The 16,129-nt window shown below is 29.1% G+C and overlaps 1 protein-coding gene across 4 annotated transcripts; it reads left to right on the top strand.

Annotated features, from left to right (window-relative positions):
* The first annotated feature begins 82 nt into the window (after positions 1–82).
* LOC145191045 (serine/threonine-protein kinase SIK2-like) lies at positions 83–15,355 on the top strand. Of its 4 annotated transcripts, XM_080067984.2 has the most exons (9): positions 9,297–9,429; positions 11,404–11,558; positions 11,643–11,826; positions 12,069–12,185; positions 12,625–12,688; positions 12,958–13,073; positions 13,232–13,526; positions 13,759–13,979; positions 14,083–15,355. In XM_080067984.2, exons 4-9 carry the CDS (start codon positions 12,144–12,146, stop codon positions 15,280–15,282), a joined length of 1,938 nt encoding a protein of 645 aa, XP_079924110.2. In that variant the 5' UTR covers positions 9,297–9,429; positions 11,404–11,558; positions 11,643–11,826; positions 12,069–12,143; the 3' UTR covers positions 15,283–15,355. The 4 variants fall into 4 exon arrangements, with proteins under 4 accessions (XP_079924109.2, XP_079924107.2, XP_079924106.2 ...); XM_080067983.2 differs by lacking the exons at positions 9,297–9,429; positions 11,643–11,826 and adding an exon at positions 83–263; XM_080067981.2 differs by lacking the exons at positions 9,297–9,429; positions 11,643–11,826 and adding an exon at positions 596–866.
* The last annotated feature ends 774 nt before the right edge of the window (positions 15,356–16,129 follow it).

Genomic DNA, 16,129 nt, shown 5'->3' with positions numbered 1-16,129 from the left:
AAACGTTTAATTTAATTTGGATAATTAGGGTAGTTAAAAGTAATTATTTCAATCAAAAATGCGGTTCAAATTAAAGTCGAGCAACAGTTAAATTGTTTTTTTGAATAAAATTTTACTAAACAACATTGTGGTTAAACTTATACGTTAAAGTTAAAATGATGCGATAGAAAGAATCTTGATTTGAATCCGAACACAGATTTAATATAGATTATATTTGTTTTCATATTGTGATGAAGTGAGGAACTCACGCTTCCATTCAAGTGGTAAAATGTCTTGTGTTTTTGTTGATTGTTTAGTATAATTTTATTATTTATAGCTTATTGTTTATTCAATCGTCTTAAAAATCGTTGAAATGGTTTTTTATATATATATATATATATCTGCTCTCTCTCTCTCGAAAAAGAAAAAAAAAAAACAATCACCATATCTTTTTAGAGAAATAAACTTTCATCATATCTCACAAAAGATTCATCGTATCTTTGTGTGAAAGATTGTTGCATCACATAAACACATTTTTTCACAAATAATTTTGTCCTAATCTCATAAATGAACAAATAAAAAAATCTATTTAAAGCGTCTGAACGAAAGATTAAAAATTCATCAGAATGCTGGTGACATAGACAAACAAAGTTTAAGATCTTCGTAAGGAATGATAATGATCAAGCGTTGCTTGAGGTATTATGTCCATGAGAAGTTCGATCATGTACCAATGCACGATCTTTAAAAAAGATGAATAACGTAAAACGTAGGTGACTTACTGAACCAGAGGGATTAGTAAAATCTTGTGTAAATAAATTTTTATTAAAGTTTATTCCTATTTTAAAGCTTTCACAAAAATTCTTTGACGAAGGATGAGCAATTTTACGGTAAGTGCGCTTTTTCCTTATTTGGTTCAACTTAAGCAGTTCTATATAGCAATTGCGCTATTTAATAATGTAATTCATTCTTTAGCTCTTTTTAAAAAGAATTTTTCTAATAAAATAGTTTTAAAAGTTGCAGTTAGTCGCTGTTAGTTCACAAAAGAACAACATTTTATTGATTAACCAGTCGATTCAATACAAATTAAATTTACAGTTATATCCGCTTAGTTCGAACCACCAAGAATTCGATTCGACGTATAATGACTTTACTGATTGGAATTGAACCAAAGATTATATAAATGATTGTATAAGAAAATGTTATAATGTATTAGAATTTCAGTTCAACATAATCAGAGTTAACCAGTACTCGATTAAGTGGATTCAACTCGAATACTGATTAGTTTTATATAATATAAAAATATTAATGGTCAATAGTCTATACCCTCTTACTATTGACTTACGAGGATCTTTAAGCAAACCTAAAAAATCTCATAAGACGAATTATAAAAAATCAAAACATATTTCTTGCATACTTTTTTCTTTTAATAACTTTTACTCACTTTTACGAGAAATTACAAGTTAATCGTCGATATGGTATTTATATTTTCCTAGTAATAAATTTTGCATTACAATTTTTGACAAGTTGAGATATTTTGATTTAATACATAAATATATGGAAAAAACTAAAGAAGATTTTTTTTAAACATCATTTAAAAAGTTAATTAGAAAAACAAACTTCCTGGTTTTAATCTTCCAAATGTATGACTATGACGATGAGAGTTGTAGCTTGTTTCCTGTGCCACGGACGTTCCCAGAAGTACTTTGCATCCTATTGTTGACTCGCTTATCTTGATAATTGACTCGCTTATCCTGATGGTATACTCGCTTAAGAAAAATTGCTTTTGCTTCTGCATATATCACAGTCACAGTTACATAAATAAACGAGATAAAAACTTTTAAATTTTTAAATATTATTATAAAAGCTTTTTATTTACAGAGGTGATTAAAAGCAAATTTTTAAAGATATCACAAACAAAACGGTAACAACAACAAACAAACAGATATATCTCTAAATTGTTGAAATTCTCATTAAAATGATCTTTTTTTTTTTTTTTTTACTTTTTTTATCCTTAAAACTTAACTTATTTTTACAGTTATAATTATACCACATCGTCACAAAACAATCTTTTGTTGAAGTTGAGAACTTCTAAAACTAGCCGAGATTGCATGAAAAAAAAAAAAATCTAATTAAAAGAATAGTTAAGCCTGGACTCAAAGATGAAGAAAAATTTCTGAACTACTTCTTAGCTACATCTTTCAACTTTTAAGCTTCGTAACTGTAAAAAAAAAAGTCAACTTATTAAGCAATATTTTTGCTCAAAGCACAATATATTATTTAAGAGGTTTTTAAAAATTTTATTTTAACAATAATGGTGTCGCTTTTTTGTCTTGATCGACTTCATGTTTGTAAAAATCTTATCCAAATGGAGTTCAAACATCAGAAACTTCATCAATTAAAAATATAAATTTTTTTATTGATTTTGACTAAAATTTTATCCATTATAAGTTTTTTGATTCCTTATAAATATTCGCTTCAATATTTACACTCTTCCCTTCTCTGGTTTACACTTAAAAGGTCAGTCAGGTAATTACATTGACGCAAAGGTAATTGCATTCAAATGCTGACGTATTGCTGCAAATTAACGGTTAAGGTTTTTTAAAAATAAACTAACATATTCCAATGGCTACTTCATTAAACTTCCTTATTTGTTCTATTTTTTTAATAAATTCTATCTTTGAAAGAAGAAGAATTTGTTATTAAAAGAAAGAGGTTTAATTATAAAAAAGTTTTAAATTCTTTTTTAAGACCAGAAATTTTTTTGAAATGGTTTGAAAGCTTTTGAAAAAACTATTAAATTAGATGTGATTAGCATCCCACTGTGTCGAAATAATATTATATCAATAATCAACCTTTTTTTAACTCTTGTGTAGGAGTAAAGTTTTTTTAAATCTTGATAACGTTTTTTTTACGATTTCACATGGAAAGATTTGCAATTGCAACTGTGTTGTGTCATCAAATACGGATTCATCAACAAAAGCTTATTGATGGATTTAAAAAACGTAAAAATGAAAAAAAAAAAAAAAAAAAAGAAAAACACAGGATAGGAGGGGGAATTTTTTTTTTCCAAAGTAAATCATTATTAATGGAAATTTTAGTCCAAGTAAAAAGTAAAATTTAGTCTAAAAAAAATTATTTCTGGTAAAGGTAAAGTTTACAATAAATGCAAAAAATTACTGCAATTAAAAAACTTAAAAAAAAAAATTTAAAAAAAAAACGAAAAAACGACAGGAAAATCAAAATTTTAAAAGTAGAATACAAATGGAAGAGAGAGAAACATCAAAACATGCAAATTTTCCTATTTTCTGTAAATTTAGAGTCATTGAAACAACAAACAACGCTTTAATATTTGTTGGTGGATATTCAGATACTGGTCCGTGTAAAATTTATTTCAAGTTATAAATTTCTTTTGGTGCTCAGTTAACAAAAAAATCTCACGTTACCTTTGCGAAAATCAAAGAGTCAAACAGCTGTTGCAGGCTTTACGCTGTGCGAAATTATGCTGTTTACAGAATGAATCAGATGTCAGATGGAGTACTTTTTGGTATGATGAAATAAGCATTATAATGGTTGAGCATTATAATGGTTGATAGAAAAGATAACATAAAGCAAAATGAAGTTTAGCTCTAAAAAAGAGTTTTTGAATTGCATAATCGATGACGTTTTTTTTTTTCCCATTTCATTAATCTCATGACAATTGCAGTTTGGCGCAGACGTAATTACTCGATTTTTTTTTTCATGGTAGGTTTCATTTGCGTACACAACTTTTCCTTTGTCGTAATGCAAATTTTAAAATTGCGTAACTTAGACGTGCATAACGAACCTCCTCAGTGAAAGCGACGAGAAAGCTTTCGTTGAACTTTAAAAATATAAAGAATGCTTAAACAACGAAAACAAGAATAGAGTTTAACTTTCCAAAGAAAAGAAATTGCTTTTAAACCCTTTTATATAGCTCTAAACTATCAAAGAAACTTTTCCAGGCGTTACAAGATCAACCTGAACGAAAAGTGTTGTGGGTGAATTAGTTACTTTCAAACTAACAAAAAGCGTTTCCTTTTAAAAAGTTGATTTTTATATTGTGTTTTGAAATCCTTAGACTATTATATAAGTTTCTACTAGAGCATCCCGCCATCGTACTCGGCGGGAATCTCGTACGAGATTTACGAGATTTACGATAGCGATGCATCGGTTTTTACGCAAAAGTGCGTAATTGGATTACTTTCCATCGTAAAAATACGCGACCGATGGTCAAAATAAAGTACGGTAATTTATCGGAAAAACCTTTACGAGGTTTCTCGAGGCACGATGTAATTCGATGATTTATCACGAGATTTCACTGTAAATACGAAGTATTTCTAATAATACGAGGTATTTGATTAAATTGCGATGGTAATCTATAAAAAGTGTAAATTAACTGTAAAAACCGATTTAGATTTTCGCAAATTCCCTCCGCAATTAAACATTCCATCGGAAATTAATTGGAAATTAATTTCCGAATGACGAAAAACTAGTAAAGCTGTAAAAGCTGTAATTTGATTAAAGTTTTTATATTTAGTTCCTACAAACCTTCTAGGGATAGCACATTTACTTACTTTGATGTTAAAAAGTTACTTTTAAACAAATATTACTTTACATAACTTAGATTAAATGATCAAATATATTTACATTTAAAAGTAATTCATTTTTTAAAAAGTAGCATAGTAAAATAATATATTACATGTAAAAAATACTTACATAAAGTTAATTTTAAAAATGCGTAACTTTTACTTGTTAAAGTAATTTATTACTACTAGTAAAAGTAATTAACATAAAAAATGTTATTTACTTTTTCTTTGTCTATGTAAATCAATTTAAAAGTAAGTCATGTGAAAGTAATTTACTTTAAAAAGTAATTTAGATTTTACCTGTACAAATACTTTACATCGAAATGTAATTTACTTTTTATATGTAAAAGTAAATTGTTTTTGAAAGTAACCTTACGTAAATATAATCAGTCGATAAAACAAAAATAAAAAAGCAATAAAATAAATTTTTAAAAATTAAACAGTAAAAACGGTTTGAGGAAAAAAGCTGATACAATAATAAAATGATACTATACTAAAGCATACTAAAGTATATAAAAGAACTATTTCGGAATTTTTTCCAGAGTGATTTTTTCCTGATGCCGTTTGAATTCCATACGTTCTGGACATTTTCGAAAAGATAATTCCTCCAGCCTAAGAGTAGTAAAATGTTCCCATGCTCGGCCATGAGTTGAATTTTTTTTTTAAACGGGTTGGCTCTAAGAATGGCTTTCATAGTAAATAAGATACTGTTCCTGCGCTAGGAATGGTTTTAATTGCCAATATGAGCATGGTCCGGAGTCGATTATTGATGTTTTTAAGGTGGGCAGGGAAGAAATAGTTAGATTGATCAATCAATCAATCAACATGGTTGTAACTCAGTTGGGGAAAGTTCTAGAGCATTTAATGACGTTGTAGATTTAATAGTTTTAATAGTTTTTACCAGTGAAAACCAAAGAATTATAAACATGTGTTTGCAGTTATTTATGACGGTTTTTAAAGGATATTTTAGGAAAAGTATAGAGTATAAATGAAGGAGAAAATTTGTAAAAGAGAGTTTTAGTTAGGAGAGAGAAGACTATTGCCATTTATTGATTTGTTGGTTGCGAGAAAAAACTACAATGGTTGTTCAACTCATTTGGGATTACTTCACCATTGATGAGGATTCTATTGAATGGATTGACACAAAGAGTGGTAAGAGGAAGAATTATGATGCCAAATGTATTCTGTGTCCAGGCATCAGAAAATCACTCAAATGCACCCATGGAAGCACTACTGGAATCAGAGGACATTTAGAGTAAGTATTTAAAATAATACATCGCATTTTGTTAAGAAACAGATATTTCGTAAATGTAGTTATAGCTATAATAACGAGTTTTCGCTGTAAATAACTTATAGTTTTAAAATATACTGTGGTTAAAGAAGGAAGGCCAATAGTTGTAGACTGAAGTTTTGTAGAAGTGCAGTATTATACTAAACGAATAATTAGTTCATTTTATTAAAATTACCAAAACAAACCGTAAAACCGAAATTTTACTGTAATTATGGGTAATTCACGTTTTACAGTAAAATCGGATTTATAGCGCCATCTGTAAATAACTGTAATTTCCAATGTTTAACCTTTTATTTTTAATTCTTTTTTTTTGCAGATCTCAGCATCCAAAACAATTTGCTGAGATGGAGGCTAAAACTTGTGCCTTGAGCAAGATACTGGAAGCTGATAAGGAGGAAGCAAGGAAACAAAAAGAAATATCAGGTCTAAGAAGAGGGTTCTTTCCCCCCATGAAGGAGACCCAATCTTCGTCTAAGTCTCAGCCAAAATCTAAGGCAGAATCTCAGAAAAAATTGCAAGCACAAAGTCAAATCGGAGATTATATTGATGCACCAAAATGGTCCTTACATAGTGATAATCAGCAAGAATTCGATGCAGTTCTCACACTTTCATTTGTCCTATCAAACATTCCTTTAAAAATGGTTGAATCTCCAGGGATCCAAATGCTCCTAAACTATTTGTGTCCTAAAGCAACCATTAAAAGCTCGACAACATTAGCAAAGTACAAACTTCCAATGCTTTACAAAAACATAGAAAAGCATGTGCAGGAGCAACTTGATGAAGACGTTCCTAATTCAAAAATTGTTGCTTTCACAAGTGATGGTTGGACAGCCAGAAACAATGATCCTTATGAATCCCTTACAGTCCATTATTGTAACAAGGATTTTGAGTTGAAAAAGCTCACTTTGGATTGCCAGAACTTTATTGGCAGAAAAACTGGTATCAAACTTGCACAAGGATTGGACAATATGATTAACAAATTCCCCATCCTTGCTGGGGACACTCTTAAAAGAGTGTGTGTGACAGATGGTGCTAGTAACATGAAGAGTGCTGCTACGCAATCAAGACTTGTTGATCAACACATGCTTTGTGTGGACCACATCATGAACCTCTGTTTACAGGTAAATATTTACAATTAAAAAAGCGAAATTTACGTTAAATCTGTTTTACAGCAAAATATCAGATTTCTTTTCTTTTTTTAATTGCTTTTACAGTAAAAACTTTGGGTTTACAGTTAAATATCGGATTTTATAATTACCAATAAATATTGGAATTACAATAAACCATCGTATTTACAATAAAATTTTTTAAAAGATTTTAATTTTTTTTCCAGTCTGCTGTTAAAAACACACAAATGGTTGATGAAGTAATTAGCAAATGCAAGAAACTGGCTCAAAGAACACATCAGAGTACAATTGATTGGCAGGAAATCAAACTTGCATGTTCTGAAGAAGGAATAGTTGCAAACAAATTAATCCAACCAGCTGCTACAAGATGGAACTCAAACCAAATGATGATGAAATCAATTTTAACCCTTAGACCTGGTTTGAGACATGTTCAGGAAAACAGTCTCAATGCAATCCTCACAGAACTCATCCCAACACCAGACGAATTTGAATTAATTGAGGCAATTGAACCTTTTTTTGCCAAGTGCAAACATAACAGTGAAATGTGGGCATCCGACACACAAACAACAATTGATAAAATTCAACATGATGTTCTGTGTTTGCATCAGTATTGTGCCAATGAAGTGAAAAAAGGACATTGGGTTTCATCAGTTCTTGTTCCTCTTTTGAAAAACTTCCAATCAGAATTAGAAACTCGCCTACCAGAAAAAGGCATAAACTATAAATATTACAACTATGGAAACTTTTTCAACCCATCTAAAAGAGGTGTTGGTGTCAAACTTATCACAAAAGACACAGACAAATTGTTAGAAATGACAAATTTTTTGGTGGAAAATCATCCAACAACACTTGAATTCTATGCTGCCCGTGAAGCCGAGATGACAGTGAAAAATAGTGAAACTTTGGATAAAGCTGAAATTGATGAATTGTTTGACATCATTCAGGAGCAAGAATTGTTGAAAACTTCACAATCAAAGCTGAAATGTCCCCCACTGGAAACTGAAATAATTAAATACATGGACTTGCCAGCACAAAGTTATAATGTGAATTCCTTACAATGGTGGAAGGATCATGAAAAGGAATTTCCATTGCTGTCAGCTGTTGCAAGAGACCATCTGTGTATACCAGTAACATCAGCTTCATCAGAAAGGATGTTTTCTACAGGTGGAAATATTATAAGTGCCAAACGGGAGTGTATTAAACCAGAAACACTAAAAATGTTAGTTTTTATTAAAGAGAATTATTCACAGGTCAAAGCAAATATTAAGTACTGGGTCAAAAATTGTAATGATGAGCCTGGTGCTCCACCAACAACAGTTGAAATACCTGAACCCACTGAAACTCAGGCTGAAACACAGTTACCATCAACCCCAAGAGCATCATCACAAGAACCTGAAGCTGGAGGTTCTGGGTTAAAAAAATCTACTTTCACACAAGCCAAAAAAACGCCTCACACTCAGACTACTTCATGTCCAACAGCCAGAAAAAAGTTAAAAGTTTTAAACCCTCAATTAAGAAGAAATCCATCATTTCATGTATATGATGCGTCAAGTAAACTAATAGATGTACCAGATGAAATATATGACAGCCACAGTGGTGAAAACTCATCATCTGAATCAACATCTGAATTAATTATTTGATAAATTTTTGTAATTTTGTAATATATAAATTAAATGAAAAAAGAAAATATTCCGATGTGTTTACAATGGTTTGTGATGATTTGCGAAATGTAAATAAAATGTAAAAAAAAAAAAAAAAAATTTTTTTATTTTCTGATATTTTACGATGATTTGTGGTGGTTTGCAAAGTTTTGCTGTAATTTTGCGAAAACCTCGTAATTATAGATAAATACATCGGAAATATCACAATATTACTAGTTTACACTGTAAATACGATTTATTGTGAAATTACGCGAAAATATCGTACGATGATGATGCGTAAATCTCGAAATATATCGGAGAGTGCGTGAAATTCTCCGCATCGGCCTCGGACTACATCGCACCTCCGATGTGATACCGTTCCTCACAATCGTATCACATCGGAGTCACCTTTGTAAACTATTTCTTGCATCGGGATTTACGCATTTACGCAATTTCCGATGGCGGGATGCTCTAGTTTCTACAAAGTCAGTCATCGCTTTCGCCAATTATTTGCCTTCTCAAACCGTAACGATCGCCTTTATTTTCTCAGAATACATTTATAAGTTGAATAAATGACGTCAGTAAAACCGAATGACGTCAATAGCACAATAAGACAAAAAAATTGATAAAAGAGGGTTCGCTCAATAGAATTTTTCTACTATTTAATAAGTGTGCGCATCGTTCACAAGAACTTTCCAGCACAATATTTTTTTTTGAGATGTTAATTCCAAAATATCGCTTACTGCCGTTACACGAAGTATCCATAAAGAAAGAACATGTTCTACACGGTAAGTCTACCGCGTAAAAATTTTTTTTGGCAAAAAGATTTTGTGAAGCAACTAAGAAACATTTAAAAATTATAATGGGCGACGTAGATAAGTTACAAACAAAAGCCGATTCATTTTTTTTTTTTTTATATATATATAGGTTATAATACTGTCGTTGTAATAACACTTTTTACTATCGATACTACGTTATAACACTTAACTATCTGTACTATCGTTGTGATAACACTTTTTACTATCGTTATAATAACACTTTTTACTATCGATACTATCGTTATAACGCTTTACTATCGATACAATCGTTAATATAGCACTTTCTACTATCGATACTATCGTTATGTTAAAAGAGTTTTTTAAATGAAGCTTTGTTTTCTCACAAATGCACCTTATAGGTTGTTAAATAATTAAAGTTATCAACATATATCACAGTATTATTTAATTTTTTCTTGTTTCTGATTTTGTTCTGCAGTTAAAAATATCGATTATTGTTTTAGTGGTTTAGACTATTTTTGTCAAAGGGGAGTTATTCTTAAAATTATTTTGTAATTGTATTATTTCTTTCCCTTTAATGATAAAAACAAATCTTGTTAGTTTCTCTTTACCTTCATGGTTGTTTTTATAGGCAAAAGCTATGTAAATATTAGGTGATTCGTTTCTGTGTGTATATTCGGTTGAACATAGCGTCCCAATGCATTAAAAATGTCAACAAATTTCGAATGATTTATTTTAAAAGAAAGCCACACGTGGGATATAATTAAATGTAGGCAAATGAAATAGTAGCAATATTTTAATTTCATAAAGAGGTTTGGTCTCCAAAGGACCACAAACTAGGAATGGAGGATTAAAGGGAGCAGCAGTGCAAATATTGCCGCAAATATCATAAACACGTACTAAAAACAAATTTTAGTTAGAACGAAGAAGAAAGTCAAGTAATAAATTGATACTAATTTATCTGCGTTGGTATTTATTATACAGTATAAAGAGCATTTCATTTTTGACGAATTTTTTTAACGTTTTCTAGGAAATTTTATTTTGAAAATTTGTACGAATTGAGTTAAAACTTTAACTCAATTCGAATTGAGTTAAAACTTTAACTCAATTCGAATTGAGTTAAAACTTTAACTCAATTCGTACTTATAACACAGCTATCAGCTGTAGTGATTATTTAAAGCTATACTCAGTTTTTATCATTTGATCATCACCTCTATTCTTTCTCGATTTTCAGATTTAAAGTTTTGAAAAAAAGAAATCTTCGAGGTTTTACTTTAAAAAAGCAAGCTTTTTAGTATGTGCTTCTTGCCACGCTCTATTAAATCAACTGCAATAATATATTATCTGGGAAATTCTATGACGTATTTTATACTTTTTAACTTTTGATTCTTTTTTAAAGTCAGCATAAACTGCCATTAACATTATAGTTTAGTTCAAAAATTATTTTTTTTTTTAAAAAAAAAAAAAGCTTTTTTGTTTTGACTTTTTTTATTTTTAAAAGTAGTTGAATGAACTAAGTGACGATAAAAAAATCTTATTAGTCCGGCGTTAAAATAAACTGACGTCAGGCGCTTAATCACTCCTTGTTACAAAATCGGTCTTATTAGAACTGCTGGTCTGTTTGACGTCATTGTCTGCATTGAGAAAAAAGACCTGATTTGATTGCACAAGATTTTCATTTACAATCTCTTCTCTGTTATTTTCGCGTTAGAAGTTTTTCATAATGGCGACCAGTAGTTTACTGCGAACAGAAAAAAAAAAAAGATTTTTAAAAAATTTTACTCTAAAATTTAAACATGCTTTCAGTCATTTAAACTAATGAAAATTTATTTAATATTGCTTTTACAAATTAATATTTTTAATGCTTTCTTTGTTTTTCTATAGCTAAGGTATGTCCTGTTTTGCTCAATGAGTGCGATGCAACTTATTTTTGCTACTTATTCCTATATTAAGCCTTATTTCTGATTCAAAATCTTATCTTTTTAGATTTAAATGTCGAAAAATACAACCAAAATATGGAATGCTATCGAGATTTTAAAAAACAACCAGTACGCATAGGCCTTTATGACATCGAAGAAACGATTGGAAAAGGGAATTTTGCTTTTGTGAAATTGGCACGACATCGTATGACAAAATCTCGAGTAAGTTTAATCTAAGTTGAAGAAAAGCTAACAGTTGTAAAAAGTTAAAAGACATGGTTAGTTAGTAAAAGCTGTTCAATTTAGGTACAGATAAATTAATATTTATCTGATCATGGCCAGGAGGAGTCCTTCATTAAAAGAAATTGTCATTATGAAGAAATGTTAGCTAACCTTAGCAAACTATTTTAACCATCATATTTTCACAAAAATGCATAGCCTACTACCAGCTGTCAAGATTGTTTCTGGTGTATTACTAATAAGTCAATAGGTAAAACTTGTCCTGTTGTATTGATAGTAAAATGTAGAAATCCTATATTTCTTACATTAATGAACTGCTGGATCCATATATAATGGTTAAATCTTACAAAGGCACAATGACTGCTTCAAGGTGTTGATTAAATTTCATGAAAACATTTACCAAGCTTAAAATGCTTATCACAATTTGTTATTGTTTAACAATATTTTCATATCTGTTTACATAATTCTTATTTTCATGCAAATTTTCTTTAGGTTGCAATTAAAATAATTGACAAGAGTCGCTTAGATGAATCAAATTTAAAAAAAATTAAAAGAGAAGTTCAAATTATGAAACTTTTGGAGCATCCTAATGTTTTAAAACTTTATCAGGTATTATATTATGTTGTATACAATTATCTATGATTTTTTCTATTATTAATGTATATTTATAGTTAAAAGGTGTTTCAACTTTTAAGTTACCATGGATATCCTAAAGCACTCATGTTTCTATGAGTTTCTTACTTAAAAAATTTAGGAGAGTTTTAAATATTTCTATAATTTGTTAATTTTGTGTACTTTCAAACATCTTTAGTATATCACAGATTTGAATCTTTTAAATGAAATTTTTATGTTGAAAAGAAGTTTAGTAAAGTAATAATATGAAAATGATATGTTAAACAAAATAATTGTAGCTGTAAAATTAATTTTGGCTAAAATTAAATCCACGATTAGTTTATTCATTCTGACTAAACATTTGTATTAACATTTACATGTATATCTTCGTTTCAATATTTATATACATTAGTATATTATTATTTGTATACATTAGGTTATGGAAACCAAAAATATGCTTTATATTGTTACTGAATATGCAACTAAAGGAGAAATGTTTGGTAAAAAGATTTCTTTTATAAATTTCCAATTAATACTGTAAAAAAAATCAGAGAGTAAGGTTAAACAAAATAGATCTTTTATCTTAGTTATACTTTTTTTGAGAATTGAAGTTGACAGACTTTATAAAAAATGTTTTTTTTTCTATTAACATTTAAAAAAGATAGGAATAAAAGGTGATATGTAATTAAATGCTAAAACATTTCCAAAACAAACTAATGATTTCATTTTTGATCCATCATGTTTTAATTTGTCAATTTTTTTATTTTAGCTTATATTGACAAACATGGTAAGCTTCAAGAACATGAAGCACGTCGTTTGTTTTGGCAAATTTTGTCTGCTGTTGAATATTGCCACAATCGAAAAGTGGTTCATAGGGATTTAAAGGTAGGGGAATAAAAAAGTTTCAATCTTCCATGTTTAGTTATCAAAACTTTTAAATGTTTCATAGTTAATTTTTAATAAATATTGCTTATAAAGCTATATTACCAACTATTGGTTTTTTTTACATGTATTATGGTTAAGTTTTTAATGTTTCTATTCAGACTGAAAACTTACTACTGGATGAAAACCTAAATATAAAAATTGCCGATTTTGGTTTCAGTAATTATATTAAAGAAAATGAATTATTAAAAACCTGGTGTGGTAGTCCCCCTTATGCTGCACCTGAGATATTTGAGGGAAAAGAGTATGAAGGACCTGCTATTGACATTTGGAGTTTAGGTGTTGTCTTATATGTGTTAGTATGTGCAGCACTTCCTTTTGATGGTGAAACAGTACATGAAGTTAGGGATCGGGTACTAGAAGGTCGATTTCGTGTTCCCTACTTTATGTCCTCTGGTAAGTAATCTAATATTTTTAGGCTAAAAGCTAATATTTCAAACTATAAAATTCTATTAAGTTGTTTCAATTTTTGTTTTTCGTTTTATTGAATAATTATAATTTAAGAAGCCATTTCTAGACAGTCTTAACAAATAGTGAATGTCTTTGAATATATATTATTTGCCTAGTAAGATATTTATTAAAAGTTGTTTGGAAATTTAAAAACCTAATCAAAATAATTATCTTTTAGAGCTGGAAGATCTTATTCGAAAAATACTTGTTAAAAACCCTGCTCATCGCTACAGTTTAGAACAAATAAAGGCTCATCCATGGTTATATGACTATCCTGAAGATCGTCCACCTATTTATATTCCTAATGTAAATTGTAATAGCATTTTTAATGGGGAAATAAATAAGCATGTTTTAGATGTTATGTCAAGTTTGGGAATGGATATTGAAAAGACTAAAAAAGTACTTTTGAGTTTTGTTGATTTAAATTGTTATTGAAGTTATATAAACCGATTATGTGGATATTTATCCATTTCATTAATACTGATTAAATATTTATATTTAGTCATTAGACACCAGTGCTTATGATCATCTAACAGCAATTTACTACTTACTAAGTGAGCGTCTACGACCAAATCGCACAAGTTATCCTGAACAAAACAATGTCACTACTCGATACCGAAGAGCAAGCTCAATGGCTGATCAAGTTATAGTTAAAAATTGTCAAGTTTTACATTCATCAGTAGGACAACATAGGCTTCCTGGCAATATTAATTTATCTGCTAAGAAAAACAATCAAGCAGGACTTCAGTATGCATTGAATGAACTTCATATTGGGGAAATTGAAATACCACCTGACATATTAAGTTCAAATATACCTGGTTGTGTCAAAGAATTTTCCCCGCCTCCTGTTGCACAAAACTTAATTCATCCTAGACTGGGTCATTATGGCACCCCAAGCTCTCAGAATAATATAGAAACTGTTAAAGAAGAAGGAAGTGATGATACTACTATAAGAACTGAAAATATTCCACCAAGACAGCGACGTGGAAGAAGGTCAGCTGTTGATGCCATTTATCATAATCATCGGCGTCACACAGTACAAAATCCCTTACTTGAAAATGAGACTTTATTTGTACCAGCTAATCATCCTTTATTGAAAAAAGAATTTAATGATATACCCCCAGAGTGTTGTGATCAACCTTTCAATAAACTAAAAATTCAAATTGTTGAACCAACAGTGGTTTGTCCTGAACAAACCCATGTATCAATGATAATAAAACCTGAAGTAACATTACCTTTATCTCCACTTTCCCATAAAGCTGACCATGCATTTAACATTGGAAGGAGAGCTTCTGATGGAGTAAATGCCCCTTTTAAACATTTGCTATATAAGTCAGAAAATCAATATTTAAAAGAATACAAAGAACTTCAAAGATTACAAAGAAGTTTTACTCCTGAAAAAATACATCAACAACATCAGTTCAAAGAAGTTTATAAGCCCGATTGGAAAATGAGTCCAACGTCTAGTCAAAATGAACTAGTTATGATGACTTTGCAAAAAATGCATTTAGCTACCAAAGACAATACTTCAGAAATTGACACTGATTCCTGGGATGCACCAGGACCTTGTAGGCGACCACCAACTTATCGCAAGTTTTCAAGTTGTATTTTACCCATGCCTGCGCCAATTAGAAGACGACGTGCACCAGTAGTTGATGGCAACACTTTAAATAGTTTTGATTGCTCAGTTGGAAGTGAATAAATATTTCTAAAATTTTCACTATCATACTTCTGTAATTTTTATAGGATTTTTTAGAAATGAATTTTGTTCAAAGCAGCAACCATCTTAAAACTTCTATTTATAAATATGAGCTCAAAGTTTTAGATCAGTAAACTTCCTGTTGTGTCTGTATGTATCTTTTTTTATGTATAAATTATGAACATAATTGTAGTACTAATGTTTAAATTGTATATATTTTTGTAAATATTTTGTGTGTACTTTTATTTTGGAATTTTAACTTTTTCCGATTTTCCTTGTAGTGACAATCATTTAATTGACATTATTTATGCGTGCGTAAATATTCAAAGTTTGGTTAAAAATATGATATGTATATTATATGCATATATATATATAAATCATGTATACTATGTCTATATATAAATGTGTTATATATATGTATACTTGTGTATTTTTGTTTATATATGTTTATAAATATGCATATGTATATACATATCTATACATATATATACATACATATATGTGTGTGTTTGTGTGTGTGTTTATGTGTGTGTATGTATATATGTATGTATGTATATATATATATATATATATATATATATATATATATATATATATATATATATATATATATGTATGTATGTATGTATGTATATATATATATATATATATATATATATATATATATATGTATGTATGTATGTATGTATATATATATATATATATATATATATATATATATATATATATATATATATATATATATATATATATATATATATATATATAATTATTTACTTAAATAGAAAAAGCCAGTTCATTATTTTATTCAGTAACGTTTTTTGTAATTATATTAAAACGCACAAGTGTT

Source organism: Hydra viridissima, unplaced genomic scaffold, assembly GCF_058129835.1.
Source record: "Hydra viridissima isolate aposymbiotic clone 2 unplaced genomic scaffold, HvirCarnegie_v1 scaffold_11, whole genome shotgun sequence".
NCBI classification, from domain to species: Eukaryota; Metazoa; Cnidaria; class Hydrozoa; order Anthoathecata; family Hydridae; genus Hydra; species Hydra viridissima.
This window is presented reverse-complemented; position numbering and strand designations above follow the sequence as displayed.

What these genes read in the sequence shown, in the direction of transcription:
- LOC145191045 (XM_080067980.2), top strand. Translation starts at nt 9,360, where the DNA reads ATGTTAATTCCAAAATATCGCTTACTGCCGTTACACGAAGTATCCATA. An exon ending in ATGTTTTAAAACTTTATCAG is followed by an intron (nt 12,186 to 12,624) that starts GTATTATATTAT and finishes TGTATACATTAG; the next exon opens with GTTATGGAAACCAAAAATAT. An exon ending in TCCCTACTTTATGTCCTCTG is followed by an intron (nt 13,527 to 13,758) that starts GTAAGTAATCTA and finishes ATTATCTTTTAG; the next exon opens with AGCTGGAAGATCTTATTCGA.